The sequence below is a fragment of the Falco peregrinus genome, chromosome 13 (assembly GCF_023634155.1).
Source record: "Falco peregrinus isolate bFalPer1 chromosome 13, bFalPer1.pri, whole genome shotgun sequence".
Lineage (NCBI taxonomy): Eukaryota > Metazoa > Chordata > Aves > Falconiformes > Falconidae > Falco > Falco peregrinus.
Genome location: NC_073733.1, coordinates 17,103,116 through 17,126,205, shown reverse-complemented (window position 1 = coordinate 17,126,205; position 23,090 = coordinate 17,103,116). Strand labels below are relative to the sequence as shown.

The 23,090-nt window shown below is 45.3% G+C and overlaps 1 protein-coding gene across 2 annotated transcripts in view; it reads left to right on the top strand.

The window, feature by feature from the left end:
* MCF2 (MCF.2 cell line derived transforming sequence) overlaps nucleotides 1-23,012 on the top strand; it is a 62,553-nt gene extending 39,541 nt beyond the window's left edge. For both annotated transcript variants that reach the window (XM_055818174.1, XM_055818175.1), the window contains 17 exons: nucleotides 680-768; nucleotides 1,352-1,440; nucleotides 1,687-1,753; nucleotides 3,574-3,689; nucleotides 3,803-3,872; nucleotides 4,216-4,308; nucleotides 4,649-4,741; nucleotides 5,751-5,876; nucleotides 6,695-6,916; nucleotides 10,454-10,546; nucleotides 11,543-11,621; nucleotides 12,146-12,209; nucleotides 12,704-12,810; nucleotides 12,892-13,004; nucleotides 13,271-13,383; nucleotides 14,898-14,998; nucleotides 19,659-23,012. In XM_055818174.1, the coding sequence (XP_055674149.1) occupies nucleotides 680-768; nucleotides 1,352-1,440; nucleotides 1,687-1,753; nucleotides 3,574-3,689; nucleotides 3,803-3,872; nucleotides 4,216-4,308; nucleotides 4,649-4,741; nucleotides 5,751-5,876; nucleotides 6,695-6,916; nucleotides 10,454-10,546; nucleotides 11,543-11,621; nucleotides 12,146-12,209; nucleotides 12,704-12,810; nucleotides 12,892-13,004; nucleotides 13,271-13,383; nucleotides 14,898-14,998; nucleotides 19,659-19,699 (1,676 nt within the window). In that variant the 3' untranslated portion in view covers nucleotides 19,700-23,012. The remainder of the gene's footprint in view (nucleotides 1-679; nucleotides 769-1,351; nucleotides 1,441-1,686; nucleotides 1,754-3,573; nucleotides 3,690-3,802; nucleotides 3,873-4,215; nucleotides 4,309-4,648; nucleotides 4,742-5,750; nucleotides 5,877-6,694; nucleotides 6,917-10,453; nucleotides 10,547-11,542; nucleotides 11,622-12,145; nucleotides 12,210-12,703; nucleotides 12,811-12,891; nucleotides 13,005-13,270; nucleotides 13,384-14,897; nucleotides 14,999-19,658) is intronic.
* The last annotated feature ends 78 nt before the right edge of the window (nucleotides 23,013-23,090 follow it).

The window sequence follows — 23,090 nt, the reverse complement described above, 5'->3', positions numbered from 1 at the left end:
AGTCTGGCACGTGGAGCTGTCACTGAGGCCAGTGAGATTCTTGAGAAATTCATGATTGCCATTCATGTTGGGGGAGAAGGCGTGTTTTGCTGAGGAATTACCTTGTTGGCTATTCAGGACTAGGAAGTATTTGGGAGATGCTGTACAACTCAATAGGGAGATTGATGTTTTATTTTTAAGCTTCCAGTTTACTTCTGTATTCCACAGTATTACAACTTGTAATTATTTACTGACAATATCAATAAATTCTTCCAAGGTGGAGAAACAAATTATACCAGCTGAGCGTCTTGCCCTACGTTCATAAAAGGACTTTAAAACAATATCCCAGTAGGTGATACTCCTTTTGGTAGGTTATTTGATTCTATTGTTTTCCGTCATTTGCACAGGCTTCACAGACTGTTAGGTTTTGATTACAGTATTCACTTAATGGACATTTTTTTTTTTTCTGATTACTTTTTACTTTATGGCCTTCGCGACTGTCCATGTGACTTGTGCTACTTGCTATTAGTACTGTTGTTTGAGAGAGCCTTTATTTTGTCAGTTTGTTTGTGGTATTAGATAACTAATTATTTATTCTTAAGACATATCCCATTTTTCTTCATGACTTATTATTTCTGTCTGAACCCTGTCCTTCACTACAGATGTGCATAATGTAATTATGGGGTTTTTTCTACCCAAGGTGTGGATTTTAATTCCAGTTTGAAATTTTCATTTGATCTCTCTCTTCCTGGGAAGAAAACGTCAAGAAAAACTCCAAGTTCTCGCAAGGTAAAAATTAGTCATGAAATCAGAATGAGTTTTATAGACTGAAAAACAGAAACCCTTCTAAATATTGATTGTATTTGTGCTTTTGATTTGAAGATGTTCTTTGGTGGTTTCTTTTCCCCTCCTTTAAAAAAACCTGAAACAACAAACCTTTCATATCCATATGACTTAGCTGGATTAGTCCAGCACCTGAGATCTATCTCGGATTGTTTTCCTGAGTCACAGATATCGATTTCCTGCGTGTTAATTCCCTGAGCTTGTTCTTTGCATAACAGTGATGTCTATTAAGAAAATGCCCATCTGCAGATATTTCCCCAGTGGAAACTGTTCTCTGGTCTCTGCATTAATGAATTACGTTACCAGTATTTTCAGATTTTATGTAGCAGAGTAATTTCTGGGAATATTTGGCTACCTATTATACACTATTCCCTTTCAAAATTTTGTGTCACAAAAGATTTCTTAAAAGGAAACGTAATTTATCCTTCCCCACAGAGTTCCTGTGCCGGTATCAGGGGCTGGGCTTGTCCTGCCTCTGCAGTAACCTCCCTGCAGCTCTTCTTCCCAGTGCCTCCCATTTCTTTTCCAGATTGAAGTAATGCATGACTATCAGGAAAAACGGAATTCCTTGCAGTATTTTATTTCAGACAGTGATGACAACTTAGATATACTAAAAGGGTAAGTTTTCACCCTGTTTACATCACTCAAAATAAGTGAGTTTATTTCTAGCTGGTCCTTGCCCAGCGCATGTGTTCCTCCAACCTGACCTGGGTTTCATCTCTTGTGCTTTTACCCGTTTTATCGTCCCTATGTGGGCTGTTAATGAGGTCGCACTGTGTTTTGGGCTTGTTGAACTGCACTGGTTGCCTGTGGGGTTTTTACAGGCATAAAAATAATATACTTCTATTTTTTTCTTTATTTTAGCCATGTCATCAATGAGCTTATAGAAACTGAGAGAGTGTACGTAGAGGAACTCTTCACTGTTTTGACGGTGAGTGACTTTTTCAGGTTGTTCATTGCTGTTCCCCAGCAACTTGTACAAAAGGGCACCTGCCGCTCTGTCAAACTGAGCAAAAATGTGATGGGGCAGGTTTCCACCAGACTGTCAGATCCCAAGCTAGTCGTAAATGCTCAAGTCATCTCCCCAGTTTTCCTTTGTTGGGGGCATCTGCAGGAACAGTTGGTGTCAGGATGAGCTTTTCATCTAGAATGAGGGAGAAGCCTTCTGTTTGTACGCAAAAGCACTGGTAATTAGTTTTATCAGTGCCTGGAGAAGTGTACAAAAAGCTGTTATTTTTAACTGTTCCTCCATTTCTTTTACCTTTTGGAAACAAAAGAAAGAAGCTTGTGTTTTATCCTTGGGAGGATTCTGTTTCAATGCTGTGAAATTTGTGATTGTGTAAAGCACGTTTCTTTAGAAACCAGGTAATAATTTCTCATACTGCCATTTTAGACATTTCTGCTTTATTCCAAAATAACTCTTGCTGATGGCCAAAACAAGTTGGCTGTTAAATAGCTCTCCCCCCTTGCATTTCTCTCACCCAGGAGCAAGCAGGATATAAATCTGTTGGACTGCAGGTAGTTACATGTAATTGCCCTGCACTGATTGTTTTTTGTTGTTAAACCATACTCTGTATGATAAAGCAGTTGGCAGGTACATAGATTTATTACCATGCATATCAAGTCTAGATAGAGAAAAATGGACAGATAGACTCAGATTTTCTGAAAATAGTATTTCCTTTGAAGAGGGAAGCCTGCTTGCAGTGGTTAAATACAAATGACTAATTTTACAGGTACTTATCTTCTACTGCATCTTTACTCAACTGCAAAATGCCTGCTTCGTATGAGGAATACTGATTCCTACCATAATGAGTGTGAGAGATTAATTTGGCAAGCCAAAGAAGACATGCTGTGCATACTGCAGACATTTTTGCAAAGATTTTTGCTACTCAGGTTGGAAGGGCCTCAGTGCTGTGCCATCTCGGTGACTAACATGGTCAGCTTGAGCTGTGGCTAGCAGCCACCTTGATGTCCTCTTTGCCGCGGCGGTCCTGAGCTCTGCCCGTGCCTTCTGCAGTTAGGGTATTCACCATACCCGGTGAATGTTTTTGCCTTGGTGCGGTGATGTGGTGTTACTGAGGGGAGCTGTGCGTTATTTCTTAGTTCCACCACGCAGTTTGTAGTGCAGTGCTGTCCCTTCCAGCTCCTCCCTGGTTTGGGAGGCTGTGATTTCAAGAGGCAGGTGGAGCCACAGAGGACAGAAATCCTGAAGTATGGAGGAGAGCGAGACCCCAGTGCTCAGCAGGCGTTGTACAAGAGCAGAAAGCCCATTGATTCTGACCTCAAGCTGTCTCTGCTTTGTAACAAGTCACCTCGCTGCGCTGGGTCCCGTGAGGTTGTGTGTAACTGCGTACCCCGTACAAACACATTGTCACTCCTGTGTCCCACAGTCATAGCAGCAGATATGGTCAACCCAGACAAATATTCCTCAGGGACCTCTCGTGCAGTCAGGCCATAGTGAGGAGCAAGTGGCTGCTGTTTGCCTTTGGTGAATAGGGAGCATCTTGTGGCGCCGGCCAGCCCTACAGGGGCCATCCCAAGCCATCCCCTGCTGGACCACAACCCCACGTGCCCCAGGGGCTGAAGGACAGGGGTTTAGAGATGCAGATAAGGAGTTAAAGGGGATGTTGCGCTTTGAAGCAAAGCAGATTGTGTTGAAAATCTGTTCATGTCCCCTTTTCATCTGCCTTCGAGGAGATGCCAAGCCAAGGCCTTACCAACTGAGTGATGAGCCCCTTTTGCATCCTGCAGGGCTACAGAGCTGAGATGGATAACCCTGCCATGCTCATCCTCATGCCTCCCGTGCTGAGGAACAGGAAGGACGTCCTCTTCGGAAACATGCCCGAGATATACGACTTCCACAACAAGTACGATGCTGGCTCTGTTCCCCTTTTTATCAGATTGATTTCCTATAATGATTAAATACCCAAACCATACCTTGTGTGCCACTGCGTTTTGTCTCTTCTCCCATCTCTTGCAGAATTTTCCTGCACAGTTTGGAAAGCTGCCTGGGAGCACCCGAGAGAGTGGGATTTTGTTTCCTAGACAGGGTGGGTGACTCATTTTCACATATAAAGCAGACTTGAAGGCCAATGTTTCTTCTGATTTGTCGCACTGTGCAACATCTCAGTTATGTCAGTTGAGTAAGACGCTTCTGACACGCAACACCAACAGCCAGGCAGGAGCGTAGGTGCGTGGCCAGCAGCAGATGGGGGAGAGCAACAGTCGTGACTACACTGCAGGCTGCTGTGATTCCCAGCAGTGCTTTTTTTACCCACACTCTGTGACTTTTAGATATTAAAGCTGGCAACAGAGATAAAAGCAAATTTATAATTTGGGTGTTCACCTGATTTGGCTGCATGCATGTGACTTGCCTTTCGGCTTCCCTTGCAGCGAGAGGATTTCCAGATGTATGAGAAATACTGCCAGAACAAGCCCCGGTCGGAGTCCCTGTGGAGGCAGTGCTCTGAAAGCACCTTCTTCCAGGTGAGCTGTTTGTTCCTGCCAAGGCTGGCGTCGTCCTGGGACACTCACTTGTCCTAAACACCTTCCTCAGTACCCCACAATTTTGCAGCATATTCTGTTCACCATCGCATGGAAGCTTCACAAAAATAGCAGCTGGAGTTTCTTGTACACAAGGAGTTTCAGCATCATGAAAAAATTCATGATATTATTTTATGTGTTTTTATGAAATTTCTTTAGTTATAGGCGCCATATGATGTTTTTACATGAAACCTTTGAAGTCATTAAACCATACTAGTCATGCTGTTGGAATAACGACCTATAGTTGGTGCAGAACTTATTTAATCTGAATTCTTTGTTCCAGGAATGCCAAAGAAAATTAGAGCACAAACTCGGGCTGGATTCCTATTTGCTCAAACCAGTGCAGCGCCTGACAAAATACCAGTTACTTCTGAAGGTATTTCATATTCTGCTTTGAAAGGACATCAGGAGATGGATTTGTTTTTCCAGTTTGTTTTATTTTTCAATTAAGGGTTACCTGTAAATCAGCACAGAGCTTTAGATTACATATTGCTTATCTTGGCCCTCCATAGTGTCTTTCGGTGAAGATGATTTGCGTACCTGAAAAAGGAACAGGGGCTTTTAATGAGCCGTTTTTTGAGGGGAGAAAGACTGTTTGAATCTGTTCAGAGATGCAAAATGACAGAAGCACTTCTAAGAAAACTGAACGAGAGATGATCGTGATGGTCACGACCAGTACGATGAATGAAATATGTTGATGCACCTCTTCTTCTCCTCAGGCTGTTATAGTGCCTGTAATCTTGAATGCATTTATTTTTGTGTCCCCTGTCTGAGGCAGGGCAGTGCTGTTACTGCCACTCTGTAAAGTGGAATAACACTGGGGTGGTGGCTTCTGTACCCTACCTCCTAGCCTCTGGAATGAGAGATGAGTACACGTGAAGTGTGTAGGTGGGCACAGGAGATCTGAAATGAAAGTAATTTTATAACAATGGTATAATTCCCTAATCTGCCTTCCATTTATTGACTTGAAGGCTCTAGATTTTGTAAATTCTGTTCCTTCTGTCTGCCAGGCTGAAGACAATCATCTGCTGCCCACCTCATCTGAAGGCAAATATGGCGTATTGGCAGCTAATGGGAAACCTGAGCCTTAGTTCCTTATTTCTTACCCAGCAGGAAACACAACACACAGAACTTAGATGAGCGTGATGCTGCTCTATAACCTGACAATGTTCTTAAGGAAACCCAGAAAAAAATGGGCCATGCTTCAGTGATCTGTTCTCCACCTCATACTGTCTGTGGTTTAGAGTCAATGTTTTTTTCCAGTGACATATGAAAAAAGAAACTCAGGAGGTGTAGGTTGCTTTTGGGTATTGGAAACTCTGGGCGAGATGGAAAGATCTGCTTTGTTCAAGTGCAAACACATGCTCTTCCATTTCTATTTTCAGGAGCTGCTAAAGTACAGCACGAGCTGTGATGGAGTTCAGGAACTTCAGGAAGCTCTGGTTGCGATGTTGGATTTGCTAAAGTCAGTCAATGACTCTATGCATCAGATTTCAATAACAGGATATGATGTGAGTAGTTTTGGGTAATGAGAGACCTTGCGCAAGGCCAGGTGGGGCATTGGGAATGGATAGTGTCCCAGAACGTATGAGCTACAAACTACACTAGGGCAGCTGCAAAGTTAATGGGATCAGGAAGCTCTTACAGGTGATAGTGTTCCATCTGTTTTCAGGATTTTGGAAAATATCTGCATGCAAAGGACATATCAGAAGTTGCATAGTGCCCACACTTGCCACCTTGTGGTTTTTGAGAGTATTTTTCCAGCATACACCTTAGTTCTCTGCTGGCTGACCTTAGGATGCGCCCGGGGTGTCTTCATAGCATTTCTCATTCAACATTTAACTAAATACTCTGTTGAGTCTGGTTTTGATCCTTGCCCAAGGAAGTGGTTGTCTTTCCTAGGGCTTTGTGGAAGGGTGAGAGGCTGGCTTCCTAAGCTGCTGGTCCCAGTCCTTGAGAAGTCCATCCTCCAAGACCTCCGTTCAGGCTCAGATCTCATCTGCTCTCTCTCCCACTGAAGTAGCCGGAGCCCTTGACCTGGTCTTCCATAGGAGCTGGCGAGTTTTCCTATCTTCCTAGTTCTTCCAGTTACTGACTTGTACCCCTTCACACAGACTAGCTGCAGGCCTGCGCCAGAGACCTCTGCTTCCCTCCTGGCACCATGCCGTCACTCCCAAAGGATCATCTGATCCTTCCAGGAAGACCTATTCTTAGAGTGCCGTGCCTTGGAACAGAGCTGGCTTCGGCGCCTGTCATTGTTTGGACAGCCCTCTTACATTTTAATTGACATCTTTTTCTTTCTTTTTTTTGTTTGTCATATTCTCACCAGGGTGACCTGAGCGAACTGGGGAAGGTATTGATGCAAGGATCTTTCAGTGTTTGGACAGGACACCGAAAAGGTCCGACAAAAATGAAGGATCTTGCCAGGTTCAAGCCAATGCAGAGGCATCTGTTCCTGTACGAGAAAGCCTTGGTCTTCTGCAAGAAACGAGAGGAGCACGGAGACGGATATGACAAAACCTCATCCTACAGTTTTAAGCATTTTTTGAAAGTAAGGATTTTTTAGTTGGGGCCATTGCCATGTACATTGTAAACCAGTAACTCTGCAGACCCAGAGAGTGTTTTTGCCCTGACACAGTGGCTTGTTTGCTGCCGTTAAGGGCTGTGATGCTCCCTATGGAAGTGCCATGCCAGTGAAAGGTGGTTGGTTGCAATAAGCTGTGAGGACCGCCACAGCTGGAGCAGCAGCTGGGAGAGCCCATGGACTCGGAGTCACATATAGGGTGGCACCTGCCAGGGAAATGGAGCTACAGGCGAGTCCCAGGGATGGGAATGTGTCTTCCCCCCTCCACTAGTCCACTTTCCAGGAGTGGGGGTGAGGGCATGAAGCTGGGGTGTCCCTTTGCATCTTCCCCAGCTGACCTGGGAGAGCAAGGGGCTCCTCACACCCCTGGTCCTCAGGGAGTTCCCTTGGGCTGGGGTCTGCCTGGCTGCTGCTGAGCCCCATTTCCCAGCCCGGAGGATGCAGAGATAATTCCTCTTCCTCTCTCATTGCCCTTCTCCTTTGGCATGCTTTAACGGCAGCTAAAAGTACAATTATCAGATGAAAAGAGTGGCCTATGGCAAAATATGAGGGACATAAACAACTGTCCCAAGCCCATAAATGCTAACTATTATCAATAAAAATCCAAAAGTGCTCTCCTAAAGGAGACCTTCTGCCGTACTGCGTGTGATGAGCACTTCTAACATCGCATTTTGTCTCAGTACTCTGCCTTGTGCTTCTTGATAAGTAAAACCTCGATGTGAGTATATCTTAGAATGGAAAAAAATGGGCACTTGGGGGCAGAGCCTTCAGGTCCAGATGCTGCAGGTCCCTGATCTCAGCAGGGTCTGGGGAGGGAGAAGCCACAAGTAGTCAGAAAGCTGTGTAATAGTAGATAAGCCTGTTCAGCTCCAGTGTGTGTTACAAATTGTGTATTAAAAGCAAATCCCAGGCCATATGTCTAGGCACTTTAAATGTTTTCCCTGAGCAGCATCATTTTCTTTCTGGAGAGCTTGTTTTCCCTGTAGTACTTGTTTCACCATACGTGCTTTTGAAACAACTGAAGAGGGTGGCGTGGGGAAAGCCTGCTCGGAGGAGAAAATCCTGCGCTCAGGAGCCCAGGCAGTGTGGCCAGGGTTTTTCTTTGCCTTGTGCGGGCTTGTTTTCCAGTTGTTTTTGTTGCCACACTGGGAGGTTGAGGTTAGAAAATCCATGGATGCTGCAGGATTACATCCGCACACATCCATCTTCAGAATTGCTGTGCTGAGGGCAAAATCATGTTTCTGGAGCTTGACATTTGTTTGATTCATGATAGTATGAGGAAATCATTTTTCTTTGCCATAATGTTTTCTGGGGATGCAGAATTCAAGCAAGCTGTTGGGTAGAAGCTGTGTAACTGGACGTCTGTAAAACAAACGAGAGCCCCTCGGGATCATATTTTACATGCTGTGTAGAACATCTAGTGGCAAATGCGTCCTCAGCTGAGATTCAGTAACTTGGAGGGTGCAGGCTCGTAACTCCCTGCGATGCTGAGTGAATCAGTCTGCCTCATGCTGCTGTGGAAGGCAGTGCAGGCGAACGCCATCCCAGAGCTTTGTGCAAACCCACCTTGGTCTGCATTGCAGTGACAGTGGAGGACAGTAAATCCTGGTCAGGGGAAGGACATAGAATTTCTAAATCCACTAACATGAATGAACAGACCTTAAAGATCTCTATTCCTGGCACTTTTCTTCACATCCTCATAGTGGATCATCTAAAATTACTAATATCTTGATGCCTGAGCAGTTTTGTAGGAGCCCCTGTATAATAAACTGTCATGCTAAACAAGATGCCCAGAACTGGAAATTGCAGCGGCTGGATGATGTGCTCTCTAGGCTGTCCTTTAGACATCTTTAATTTTTATTTTTTTTTTAGTTTGGGGGGTTTTTTTGGTTGGTTTTTTTTTTTAGTTTTTTATGTTTTCACAAAATCAGAATGGAGCCTGATCCAGCTTTCTAAGGCATCGTGGCACTATGCTGCACAGGATAAAGTTTTTCCAAATGTTCAGGACTATGCTGCACATTTTAACCTGTGCGTTTTTAAATACCAATGGACGTGTGTGAAACTGTGCATGTGCAAATGGTCACTGGCTTTGATCACCTTCTTGCAAGCTCAGTCCTGTTCAGTGCAGATCTCCAGTCTTTTGTCAAATGTGACTGTAGAGGACCAGGTGGAGAGAGGGATGCGAGCAAAGAGAGACTGGACAGTGCTGACGGCTGCTCGGCAGTGGCCTTTCTGCATCTGGAGGCAAGCGCTTTGTCAGTTCAGAAGAGCTCTGCTGTTTGTGCCAGTGAAGAAAGGAGAAAAGCTAATGAGCAACTTGCTTCCTATTTCCTGAGGTTGTTCATAGTCGTTGAAAATGGGTGCCACCGTTTGGAAAAGTAACTGGGAACAGAAGGTTTGCCCAGATGACCCGATCTGTACATCGTCATAGCCTTTCAGACCGAAAGCTCTGAGGACGCACGTACTAACGAAGAGGAGCAGCAGTGTTAAACAGATCTTCTTTCTAAGGCTTTATTTGCAGTTATATTGGGTTTATCTAATCCAGTCTGCGTGAATAATTTCTGATGGATGATACCATTATTATTAGATCCATTTCAAAACACGTGAGTGGGATACTTTAGCTATTTTTGACCATCTGTTAATCAGCAATAAATTGCTAACAAATTCTGCTTTGAGTGAGGAGATGGTTTATGCGAGGTCAGGTGTTAAAGCACGTTTAAGCTTCGTGGCGTGTTCAGCAGGTGGGTCAGAGGTCTCCTGTTGCTGAGGAACGTCTCGGTCTCTAACCATAGTTTGAGCTACTTGTTCAGGTGGGTCACGTTGTGCAGGTCCTGAATTATTTGGGCTTTTGACATTTCCATCCAAATGATCAAAAGTGGTCTGTGACAACAGGTAGAGCCGCGTTCAGCCACATCCAGCCTTAAGTCTGCGTGCTTCGTGAAAGCCAGGCTGACGGCAGCTCAGGCTCTATATCCAGAAGTTCAGCCTTCTTTTGGAAACCTTGGGATGGCGTCTCAACTACAGGGGTGGTTAGGGACCAGAAGATGTTGAACTGAAATTTCTAAAGGAGCTAAGGGCTTCACAAAAGGGTTTTAAAGATCGCTGAAAGAATGAAACACCAAATTAAGTGAGTAAATAAAGAATAATACAGCAGAAATAATGTATGTAGAAAAATAACGTACCATGCATTTATAAAGCTTCATATGCCTCATCTGAGAAATTTCATGGTGAAAGAGGTATGAGATGACTTTTCAGTTAGTTCCACTGATGCCCAAATGAAAAGTCCCCTAAGGTCCGTTGATTGGTTTCAGAAAGCTTTTGTAAATACAGCAAGCTGGCAGAAGGTCAGGGGGGATAAGTCATTGCTACTGAAATTAATATTGATGAATTGTGTTAAATTGGGTGAAAATAGGTTTATTTAACATGCTGCAGAAAGTCTGGTTACATAGGGAAAAGGGAGAAATTTGTAATATGTTTCACTTTCTGGTTCTTTTGGATTTGCAGATGAATGCAGTTGGAATAACTGAGAATGTGAAAGGAGATCATCGGAAATTTGAAATCTGGTATAGTGGGCGAGAAGAGGTCTATGTCGTGCAGGTTTGTATCTTCAAAAATGCTGATATTTGTACATACTCATAACAGTGTTGAGGCGATGTCTCCCGTTGGTCTTTATAGGATTATTAGACATTTAACTTGTGTTTTGTCCTCCTGTTTGCCCACATCAGTGTTCACAGAGCTGTCCCAGTGGCTGCTCCTTGGTGTCCAGTCTAGAACTGTAAAAGTCATCTTAAAGTGAAGACTGAATTGCCCCTTGGAAATAGACCCTTTTTATTCCAGATAAATATCTCAAATAGACCGATAGTTGGGAAAAAAGATTTTACTGTGCTTAATAGCTTGTGTGAATTGAGGTGGGAAACGAGCCTCGCGCTTCAATGGACACAGGCACGTGCTGCTGTGCAGTGAGATGTCAGAACTGCTCCCAGAGCAAAGGCTTAGCCCCCGTGGGGCTGTTCCCAGGAGTCTTTGGATTCATCTACAAAATGCCCAACTGACCCGAGTTCTTCAGTTCTTCCTGGTTCCCCGCGCCCCCCCCCCCCCGCTGCTTTGTAGCGTTTTGAATAGAAATTGATGATGATGAACTGTTTGCCTAATGGGGTGTTCACAACCCTGTTGTGAAAATACTGTCGATTGATGCTTTTTTTAATTAGTCTTCTGCCTAGCTTTTTTTTCTCCATGTTGCAACAGAGTAGCTGACTTAAATTCCTAAAGCAGATGTATGTATCCAAGTATACATATATGCAAAAGGCAGACTTGGCCCTTCAGGTATTTTGTAAAAGAGATGAGATGCACGCACACGTGTCCTTTTGCCTGCACTTCTTGTGTCGTAAGAGATGGCTCAAGAATTTCCAGTGTTTTGCCTGGGCGTAGTGAGGATCGTCAATTTTAGAAGATCATGTATGTTTAAAATTTAGTGGTGGCTCTGGATAAAAGGGGATTTTGGATAATTTCAGCATAGAAAAGTATGAAATTTCATTCACACATTATAAGGGATGTTTCTCAATGCAAAATTAGGACAATTTTCTCTACTTGTAGGCCCAAACGGTCGATCTGAAGATGGCATGGTTGAATGAAATAAGAAAAATTTTGTTCAAGCAGCAGGAGCTTATAAAAGGTACATTTGACCAATTTCTCTGTGGCGTTCACTCTGCAGCAGAACCTTTCCTATTTTCACATTGCTAATCTTCAAATCCACTAATTCTCACCACAGAATTGATTTTTAGAAGCCTAGTAGCAAAATACTGGAGCAAGGTCTTACAGGGAAAGAACATAACTTACAGCAATAAAGGCCAGATGCTTACGTGAAAATGAATTACAGAAGTACTTTTTTTTTTTTTTTTCTTACCTTGGGGATTATTTCACATTTGTTATCATAGGCTTAATTCAACAAGATACGTAGCAGATGCCTAGTTTTAAGCTTATTATAGTCTTCAGTGGCATGCTGACTATTGGATTTGTGCTAACATATACCATCTTAATCATAACTAAGTCTGTGCTTTGCAAGAGTCCGAGCCTGTTTTTCTCTAGATGGAAATCATTAGAGCTGTACAAAAGGTCTAATTTTTAAAAATGATGCTTCAAGTGTGACGGTTACTAATAAAAATATGGATTTTAAGATGGTGTTTGACCTCCCCACAGTGGAGAAGCAGCAGCCTGGCTCATGCACAGACCAGCTCCCGCTCTCCTCCCAGCTGAGTGATGGGTGAGTCCCAGGAGCCAGATCGGGGGCTCCCTCCAGTACCCCCCCATCACTGGGCACCCGCTGTCCTCTGTCTGTATCCTGGCTCTGTGCTGTTCCCCCCTCCCTGTTTCTGTCTGAGACCTCTGGCATCGGGGTCAGGAGGGATGTGGTGCCGTTCATCCTTTGGTGGTGGTGGTCTGGGGACAGGGTCTGTGAGGGGCACCCTGGAGAACTCGCCTGGCAGCGCAGCCTGAGCTGCTCATCCTCTGCACATGGAGACAAAGATCAAAGACTGTGCTCAAATTCAGGAGACAGACCATAGCCACTGTATTTCCCCTCCCAAAAAACTAAAACTAGGCACTGAAGTCCTTAACCTTTATAGAAACATACGTTAGGAAGTACCACTGTTATTTCTCACCCTCTTTTACAAAACCTTGTGAAGTTGTGTTCATTCATAAAGTAAAACTAAGACTGATGTCTGTCTGTTTGTTGTTTTTTTTTTTTCAATCAATCAGAAAGCAGCAGAGAGCCTCCGTAAGCTCAGAAGAGAATGACTCGGAGCGCACCAGCCCAGTGATGCTGGACAGTGGGCTCCCGTCCCCCCAGAACAAGCCCCACAGAAGTATGGACCCTTCCCCTTCCCTCGGGGCATGCTCTGCGGGTGCTGGGGTACCCCCAGCCTGAGCTGCACGCTGTCTTGCAGGCTGGCCGGGAATGTCACAGTCCCTGGAAATCTGCGAGGGGCTGGAGGAGTGGTCGGGTAACCAGTACCTCTCCAACTGCTCGGACACTGAAGAGGAGGACGGGAACCAGCTGGTTAGTCCCAAAGCTTTGGGTGTTGCTGGTTTTGGTCATCTTGCTTTGTTTTGCTTCGCTGGATAACAGATGTATCTTGTCTATGTCTCTCAAATTTTCCATATCTCACTTTGGGAAATGAGGATATGTCTCAGCCACAGTTTCTTGAAATAATTTGAATTAGGGTAGCTGACAGGGCTCCGTCACGTTCCCTGCGGCAGTCAGACGTAGCAGCTGCATGATATGAAGTGCAGCTGAATAAGATAATTTTTTTCTTACTACCACAGTCTCCAGGAAGATACAAAGCCCTTGCAGACTGCAAGAGGAGAGGATCAGAGGACCTGCTGGTGAAAAACGGGGATGAAATTCAGCTTTTGCATGAAGATGGTGAGGGACAGTGGTAGGTATTTTAGGATTTCTTTGCCTTCTCTCTACGAGCCTGCAAGGCAGTCCTGTGCGACCTCGCTTGCCTGGTGATACACTCATTGCAGGTGCCAGTTAAGTTTTAGACTATTCCGGAAAGCTGGAGAATTCATTCCCTTGCTATGACTAGAGGCCATACGTGCTGGCTCGGCCTGGGACAACGTGGCAGGACTTGCCTTGCCATGGGTGCCTGGGTGAGCCGTGCTTTGCCAGCATCTTCACCACCCTGCTTGCCATGCTCTGCCTGCTTCAGGTGGCGCTTCAAGCGAGAGCTCCTTGCCCACCTCAGCTCAGCTGTTGACTCAGTTCCTCTGGGCTTATTAATAGCACTGTTGAGTAACTGTAAGACATTTCCCTCCCTCAGACAGCTGTCTGAGTGTTAATGGTTAATGGCTGTAAACCATCTTTCTGTTGTGTTTAAAACTGTGGCTCCGAGATAATGCTTTGCAGCCGGCTCTCTCCTGGCTGGGAGTGTTGCCTGGGAAGTCACCATACCCAGCCCTCTGCCTTCTGAACCGTTAGTTCCCTTGCCTCGGAGAGCAGCACGCTCTTTTCTGATTTTTGCAGCAATTTGCTGAGATTTCTGGCTGCCTTTCCTTTCCAGGCTGATTTCTGACTAGCTCTCATCAGCCAGCCCAGAGTCTCGGTAGGAGAGAGTGTAGCGTGCTAATGCCTTGTTCGGGATGTGGGAAGGGTGGTGTTACAAGGAACCTGGATCAGATTTGTGCAGGCGCTAGCCCATAAATGCACAGACACAAATGCCCCGTGGAGGATTCCTGGCCAGCACCTACAGCCCTTGCACTTCAAGGGCAATTGGAATAGAATAGAACAGAATATTTCAGTTGGAAGAAGGGACCTACAATGATCATCTAGTCCAACTGCCTTTTTCAAAATCTGGTTTGTTGTTAGCAAAAGGAAGGTGTAAAACATCTCAGTTTTGCTGAATGCTTACCACCTCTTACAGTGATTTCAGTCAGTGCCAGGCAAAGATTTTGCACACCAAACTTTTGTGTTAGCACAAACTTCACTGCATGGGTGAGACAGAGGGATGTTGTTTATGAGCATGAGTATTTCCAGCTGCCTAAGTCTTGGCTTGAATTTACTTACAGTACCCTGACTAAATTCACCTTACCAGTCTAGCTTAATAGCAAAGAAGTGAGGAAAGTAGTTGCCCTTGGCTCCATCGGTAGTCAATGGAGGAAAACTGGCATCTCTGGAAGTCTCAGGTGGGATAACTCATGCTCTGGAGCATTCTGTTCCTTTCCACTGCCTAGAGGGGTGCCCAAGGTAGCTGCGCTCCTGATGTAGGTTTTTAATTAGGTACCTAAATTTAGGTGGGAAGAATATTTTCAATGCATGCCCTGCTCCAGTTCAAATGCTTCCCTGGTTTGAACAAATTGTTGGTTGCACTGACAGTTGTGTAGAGTTTGCCCGTATGGAACTGCTGCTGGGTTGGTTTGTTTCTTTTACTAATGCCGTTGTCATTCCAAGGTTGGTGAAAAACCTAAACAGAAGAAAAGAAGGCTGGATTCCTGTCCACAGTCTGCAGATAGTAGTTGGTGACTGCAGATTTCGGAATGCCAAAGTCGCAGGTATCATATAGCACGCCTAGCAGAAATATTTCATAACTCCAATCAGGTCTTTTAAGCCATTTGCATTACACTTGATGTACTAAATCTGGCTGCATATGCCTCTGCAGGAAAAAAAAAAAAGCAAGCAGCTACTCCAAAAACCCGCAAAAGTAGTAAATTAAGCTTTTTTTGTTTGTCAACACCTTAAGACATTTCTGTGACTTTAGGCACTAGTAAGTTAAACCCAAGCATTTAAAAACATAGATTTCTTTGCAAGAGCACTGGGTAGAAGATCGGGGAGAAGAGTCTGAGTCTGACAGAGGGATTCCCGGGACTGTGTTGCCTCCTCGCTGCTATAGCTCAAACCCCGTGTGAACAGGAGGTACCTAGGCAGAAATTCCTCCTGCTGCAAAAGGCGTCGTGGCCTGACCCCCAGCACTCTAAGGCAATACTTCATTTCTGCAACCTCTTGCCCTCATTGCTGCCTCCTTGTTAATCCGTTGTTAGAACCAAGTTTATAATAAACAGGTTACCAGGTTTTGGCAGGAGGCTTCTAGTCTCAGAAAACATATTTCTCGTCTTCTAGCCATAAATGTACGTAGAAATAGATAGGGAAGCGTAACAGACAACACAAGAAAATGCCTTAAGAGCAGCCTGTCGCCCTTGCCATGTACGCAGCATCCACCACTCCATGTGTTTGCCTCATCACCATGTCACTGGGAATGGGAGACCAGGGTTTGCAATGGGAGCAGCTCAGGAAACCCACATAGATGCAGTCCATCCGAAAAAAAATAAATACACTAGTTATAACCATATGAAACAAATTTGGCAAGTAGATTTCTTTATAAATACTTCCTTTTTTTTGTCAAAATCTATTGTTTTGGTGACCATGAAGGAAGCCTTCTGAAAGGCTTATAGTAACAGTCAGCTCCTGATGGATTTCCAGTGTATTTCAGTAAAATCCTTCCTATGCAGGAAGATACTTTTTTATCCCGTTTGTTGCAGGGCAGGCGAATTTCATAGGTTGGAGGTTTTGTGGCTTTACCGAAGGGGCCGCTGGCAGTGGGCTAGCAGTGCAGCCGAGAGGACTGCCCTTGGCATGCTCCTACCCTGGAGCACCATGTGTTGTCTTCTCAGCAAGTCTGGTTAGTGCATGTCGCCGGGTCCTCCACCGCAGCCTGTGCAGGAGGTTTCTCCAACCACAAATGCATCTTGAAAATACAGTGCCGGCAAACTTTGAACACTGGTTTGCTTTGCAAGTGGTCATATCCCCCAAAGCTAACAGACTCGCATCTCCAGATGCAAAACCATCTGGTTTGCAAAGTCGCCGAGCACAAACTAAAGGGAATTTCACAAGGCAAAACCACAGAAAGCTCCTCTGGTGAGCCTCATGCCGCTGCCCAGGTGCTTTGCAGTCCTGCTGCCAGGGTCTAGTGGTGGCCCTGAGGCTCTGTTCTCCCTGTTACGATTAACTTTGTTCTCTCCTGCTGTTGCTGTTCATGTATGCAGTCACTGGGCATGATTCCAATTGTACGTGCACTCCAGGCAATATTGTAGGATGATGTGGGATGTTTTTTTGCTATTTCCTAGAGCTATTCCTAGAGCTTTTCAGTGATGTGTATAATGTACTTTCACTCTGAAACCTGATTTTCAAACAGTACCTTTACATTTAGCAATTCCCTTTCCTCTGTGGACCGGTCATTTTGTACCGCAGGTGACTGTACCAGACTGCTCAGGGCTGGGCTCTTTTCTGCTTCTTCAGAAGATGGAGCTCTTGCTCCAGTATAGCAGAGGGAGAATTGGGCGGCCAAGCTTGCAGAGCAAAGTAGGGGCAGGAGGGAGCACCGTAACCCTCACATGTGATGAGCTGCTTGTGCTGAAATGCTGTTTTGCATGTAAGCAGGGTAAACTTGATGAACATGTTGTGGGGTCGCCAGGAGCGTGGAGCGTGGTGGAGTCAGCCACTCGGATGGGGGAGGCAGTCCTGCCCCTCGCGGGGGTAGTGCTTCTGATACTGCTCAGCTCCAGGTCCCCGCAATAAATAAAAACGTATTTCCTGTCACTGAATTTCATAACCAGAAGTCATACGGATCTGGGATTTGGGGTTTTTTTCAGCAAAGCCTTTAGCTGAATAGGTTAAATGGTTCCCTTACCTTAACATCTTTTTTTTTATTAGATTTATATGTGGCCCTAACAAGAACCTCCCATCACAGGGTGGCTGATGCCTGCACGCTTACAAGCTGTTCCTCTCCCCTCCTGCTAATTATTCCAGTGTTGAGCCAGTACAATGAAGTTGTATAATGAAGTTACAGGGAACTTTCTGCTGCCCAGTTTAAGTCATCAGATGTGTGTGGTCCATGCCCCCCTTCCCTACCATTGCTGGCTTTGCAAATCCACCATCCTCCAGCACCCCGCCTGCGCAGGCACAGCCTGCCTGCAAAGCTGAACTCGCAGCACCCAAACAAAACCACAGATGGTTTTGCATCCTTTCCTTGCATGGTTGCATAGGTGATTTTCCTTAGAGATGAGTGGTTACTATTGGCGATGCCATGTAACTGTTGATAGAGCAAGTATTTTGGTCCAGCTCTTCTTTTGCAAATGTGTGCGTGCGGGAAACCTTATTAAACTTTTTGTAAATCTTGGCCTGGGTACAAGCCAGGAGGCTTTTGGGGAGGAAGACAGCTGGCTTTTGGAGGTCACTTTGAAAACCAGTTTTCCTTCTGCTATGCCTCTAGCTATAACTTCTGAGTTTAGTCCTTGCTGCTTTTTTCTGAATAGATTTATTTTGTCTCCTGCGTAAATCCATGGTGGATGCTTTTATGTGTGCTGTAGGAATAGTTTTGTGTCACAGGTGATAACGTGCAAATCTCAAATAGGGGAGGGCTCTGCTCAGAAAAAAGCAATATTCAGGAAAAAGCTACTGCTGAGGTTTACCCATGTGTTGCTAGTTTAAGCTGCCTTGCTAAAGCAGCCAGGTATTGCCTGGTCAACTGACTTGCATCTCCTTGCTAATTCATATAAAAGTCAAGATTATCTCTTCATTTCCCTTGTGCAAGACACACATTTGGGGAAGGTGAGGGCTGCAGCGTTACAATCCCAACTCTTATTCCACGGTGGGGCAGGAGACAAAACATTTCTGCAAGTCCCCTGGTTGCTAACGTGCCAAAGATCATGATTTACAGCACTGACAGCATCTGTGTCAGTGAAGGAAAAGGCATCTTGCTTCTTGGCTGCGCTGCAGCACCCACTGCATGGCAAAGGGAGAGCGGGGAGAGCAGAAATGAGGCCCTTGCCATCCCCCAGAGCTGCTGCGTAACTCGTTTTCGCTTCGGTGACAGTGTTGGTGTCCAGCAGCACTTGCAGCCGCCCCTCTCGCCGAGGCTGAGCTCTGTCCCTGCTCTGCTTTTCTCTCAGCAGTGGTAAACAGATGCAGGCAAAAGGAAACATGTTGTTGGCTCCCAAGTTTTCACATCAGAGCAAAATGGGGCCACAGTGTTTTTCACCCGACCTTTACAGGCTGGGCAGAGAGAAGGGCGAGTGTCCATTTCTCACTCGCTGTGTGAAGGCTGCATGAGACTGCTTTTAGAGCGAGTAGCCTGAATAAAAAGAGGGATTAAAATGAAAAACGGAAGCGGTGATAAATGCCTTTATATAAATATATATATTTAAGAAACGTTGCTACAACTTCCGAATTCTCTTAAACAGCAGAACAGTTGTACGGCAGAATTTGCCTGGAGCCCAAAGGCAAGGAGCGTTCAGAGCAGGCATGGAAGGATGCTCTGTGCCAGGGCAGGCACGCATACCGGCTTGGTTTAAGGAGGATGCAGGCTCCTGTTCTACACCCAGACCCTCTCCTAGTTTGTTTTAACACCCCACTTGCCAAATTATCTCTTCTAAGCCTTAAGGGGATCCCCTATGTGTGCTCTTCATGCAATAAAGCTGAGTAAAGGTTTCCCCTGCTGGTAGTGCCTGAAGGACCGAGCTTGCATGCCCTCTGCTCCTGCTGGCCAGGGCGGTGGGGATCGTCCTCTCGACTGTGCTGAGCTTGAGGCAACCCCTTACCTGGCTCCCCAGGCCACGTGGTTTGAACCTGCCCGATGAGAGTAACATATGTGGCCAAACTCTTGAGCTCTTGCAGGCTGGCATAAGCATGTTAGCTGAAATGTGCAAGTTTTGTCTTAAATTCTGTTTAAAATGCCACTTGTAGTTTTGCAGATGCAGCACAGCTGTTTGCACTATTACTTATGCACTTTAATGATTGCAGCCACAGGCTTTTGTATTTACGCAGGGTCCATTAAAGGTAACGCTGATCTCTTTTTGGCCTTTGAAACGTAAAGCAGGGTCTCCTTGCACAACCTGTGATGCCAGCCAGCTTCACGGAACAGCTATTTTGTAGTGCTGTAGAAAACCATTTTGAACCTGACAAAATAAGGAGTCTAGAGAAGGTATCAGCTGGCCACGCTGTGATAATCAAGTGGTAGGTGATGGAAATGAGTCAAACCCTGTGGTCCTGCCTTAGGCAAGGCTCTCACTGGAGCTAGTGGGAGTTCAACTTTTAGGGAGAACTGCAGGAGCGCACTTACTTTTTTATGTTATACAAAATGTTACATGATTACAGGGAACAATGTATTTCTTGGTATAAGATGCTTTAATATTAACATCATTCTTCATTACTTTATAGATGCTGGCCTGTGTAACACGAGAAAGTTTAGTTCCCCTTGAATTAAGGGTGAACTGGTAGCATCCTATTTTCGATGCTCTTTGGAAGCTTTCAACTAAGTGTTACAGAGAAATAGCACAATAGTTGGAGTTGTCCTGTACTATTCATCACATTCACAGACCTCCACAGCTTCATCTGCGCTGAACAGGACTGGGGTCCTAAGCAGCTTCTCATAGTCATAAAGGAAGCCATTCTCTGCTCTTTCTTTTGTTTCTCCTATGGAAAGTACAGTATTTTATTAATTTCACCTGCTGTTTTTCCATGACATCCATCACGTTTCATCAGAGAAGTACACTGCAGTTTCCTGACACTTTGTTTAGATGCTTGAAAATTCCTCTCCAGGTTGAAGGCTTTACCTACTTATTAGCTGACAACTGTTGAAGTTGCAAATAAAAGAGTTGAGTTTTGGTAAACCAAAAAAACCCAAACCAAAACCACAATCCAACCAAAAAAAAAAAAATCAAACAAAAAAACAAAGAAGCTGTATGTCCTGCTTAATTGATTTTATGGATGGATTTGTCTTAAATACCTACTTCAGCTATGTGAATGTAATGTTCTGTAAGAGCATTACCTGGCTGACTCACATGCGGAGATGCAATAACGTTAAAGATCCTCTTTTTGCACTTAGGGTCTGACTGCAGCCCGTGGCGGTCAGTCCCGTTGATTTCAGTGAGGTTTGGATCAGGTCAAACTGACAACTCAGGGTTGTCGCTCATCACTTAGGGTCCCAAAGCGTCCCGAGGCTGAAACCTGTATCTAGCAAGTGTTGAAGTTTACATTAAATGTATGTACTTTTGGAACATGTGCCATAAATCAAAGTTAAATGTCCATGTTTGCACTAAGGATGTTCTTGTGATAAGACTGTACTTTTCAGCATCTTTAACAATAATGTATCTATTGAATTTTTGAGAAAGAAAAGAGAACACTGAACACTCATAATTTAATTTTGTGTTTCTTTGTCTAGTTTTGCTTTTGTAGAGCATAGGTACAGGTGGTTTGACTTTTAAGAAGATGTGTGCAAAGAGCATCTGACTGTGTTGAGAGCAGGGTTACTAGTGTTATGCATGCGGTAATGAATTTGCTCTGTCCCGTCAAAATGAAATGTTTTATACTGTGGACTAAAGGGGGACCTTGATGATCTGACTTCGATTTGTGAACCGTGGATTCTTAGACACAGTCCCAAGTTGTTCAGTTAAAACATACCGGGGTTTGGGGGATGTTTTTTGGTGGCCATTTTTGTATGGAGGGGTTGTCGAACCTGCTTGGTGGCTGTGGTTGCCTGGGGGGGTTCCCCAGCATGCTGGCACGCAGTGATGGGCACTTCTCCAGTTCAGGTGGCCGGTATTGTGGGTAACCCCCCTCCGTACATCCTCAAAAGCGTGACCAGCTGCGTCTGAACTGAGCAACACTGCAAGACCTAGAAGGATCCCAGTATTCTTCAGCCACCAGCAATCACAGCAGAGGGGTTTTAAGTCACTGAAGATTATTTCAGTCTAATTCAAAATTGGCCACAGTGCATTTGCCAGGTGGAAGAATAGGAGTGTCTTAAGTTACTGTCGGGGCTGTTTATAGTGGTAACAATTATTGTGGTAACAGTACACGTTTTGAGGTACAACTGTAAATATTTGTCTCAAACATAGCACACATTGCATATTAAATGGTTTTAATCTTTTTTGTCTTCCATAGTTTTAAATCTAAGCTTTTATTAATTTATGAGGTTGATAAGTTCTGCAAATCTGAATGTACAGTCTGAGATTTTTAACATTTGAAACTTTGCACACGACATGGTATGTTACCTTAAGTATGCTGTTGAACTAGGCTCTTAATGTATATGTATAAATTACGGTAGAGAATTTTCTCTGACTGCAAGTTTAAATGAATTATATTGTATATGTACCTGTAAAAAAAGTGTTAAATCTATATTTAAAGATTAAAAACTTGTTAAATAAATTCATATGGGAATACGCAATTCTGTCCAAAGACACCTCTGCTTTAACTAGAGAAAAATATAATTCTCACAGTGTTCGTTTTATTTTATTTCTTTAGAACAAATATAACCTTCTTACATGCATTTTGATTTTAAAATAAGCAGCGGCAGATGATCCAGTTAGCTTCTTGCTAATCACAGCGGCAATGAAATTGGGAGAGGCACCGTAGCACTCATACCAATGTCTGAAATAGCAGCTATTGAAACCCTGCCCCGGCTGGGGGTGTCTCCATCACCAGCCTCCCCTGCATCCCAGCATGGGGCCGGAGGCACCTCTGGGCTGGGGGCCATGGGGCCGTACTCATGGGTGGGTGCACGGGGTCTGTGCTGGGAACAACAGCCCTTGTGCAGGTGGCGTGGGGGGAGAGGTGGTCTTGGGGGCATATCCCACCAGGCGGGAGGAGGAGAACCCCTGTCAGTGGGGTTCTGCCTCTGGGGGTGTGCTGTGGTCCTGTGCGTGGTGCCTGCAGCCTGTGCCCAAGCTGCCTGTGCCAGGCACCACGGCGTGGTTCCCAAAGGACACGCTGTTTCCCCATGCACCCCTGGAGTTTTCTGTGGAAGGAGATACGAGGCGAACCAGCACTGATCAGAGGTAAACCTCCTGTCCTTTGGAATTTTTCCCTTCCTTTGAAATTGGGAACTAAATTAAGCCCACTTGAATCAGCCCGACAGAGGACCTCTGCCCCAAGATGCCCAAGATCCCCAAGATGCCACCCCCCTGTCCCTGTGCTTTGGTGCCAGTGCCCACCCTGGGCACGGGGCAGGCACCCCCAACAAGATTTGTGCCACCTGCTCGGACTGGGGTGTCCCATGCTGTCTGTAGTCCGGGGACAGCCCACAAGGTCGTCTGGGAAGGGCGATGCGCTGCCTCCATCACCACCAGCCACGTCTGTGGCTGCAGCCTCTAATATAACACGGTTAATACAGAGACCAGGGCAGGTAATGAGCACTAAGCAGTTCTCTTTATAATCCAAACAGGGATCAGCAGAAATCATTAGTGTAAAGCCTGCTACTACCTTTAGGTGAGTTTTATACAGATTTTAGGTCATTTATACAGCCAATTTTGTGCCATCCTTAAGCAGAGGAGCATTTCCTGCTGCCCATGATCCATCCCAGCCCGGCTCACGTGAAGACGCCTGGATGAGAGCACTGGGGGTGCAATGCTCGGCGTGCTCACCTCCCTCCTGCGCTTCTGCTGCAGAGGCTGCAGCTGGATGCCGGTGCCCAAGGCACCCAGCGCCTGCTGGGCTCCCCTCGCCTGTGGTGCTGTGCAGCAGCCGTGGGCAATGCTGGTGGCACGCTGGCCCAGGCCATGTGTGAACCATGCCCCAGCTCATCCGCAGCAGCCCCTGCCTTTGGGATTTGGGGACTCACACCATCTCCGCAGTGCCGGTGTGTTCAGGAAT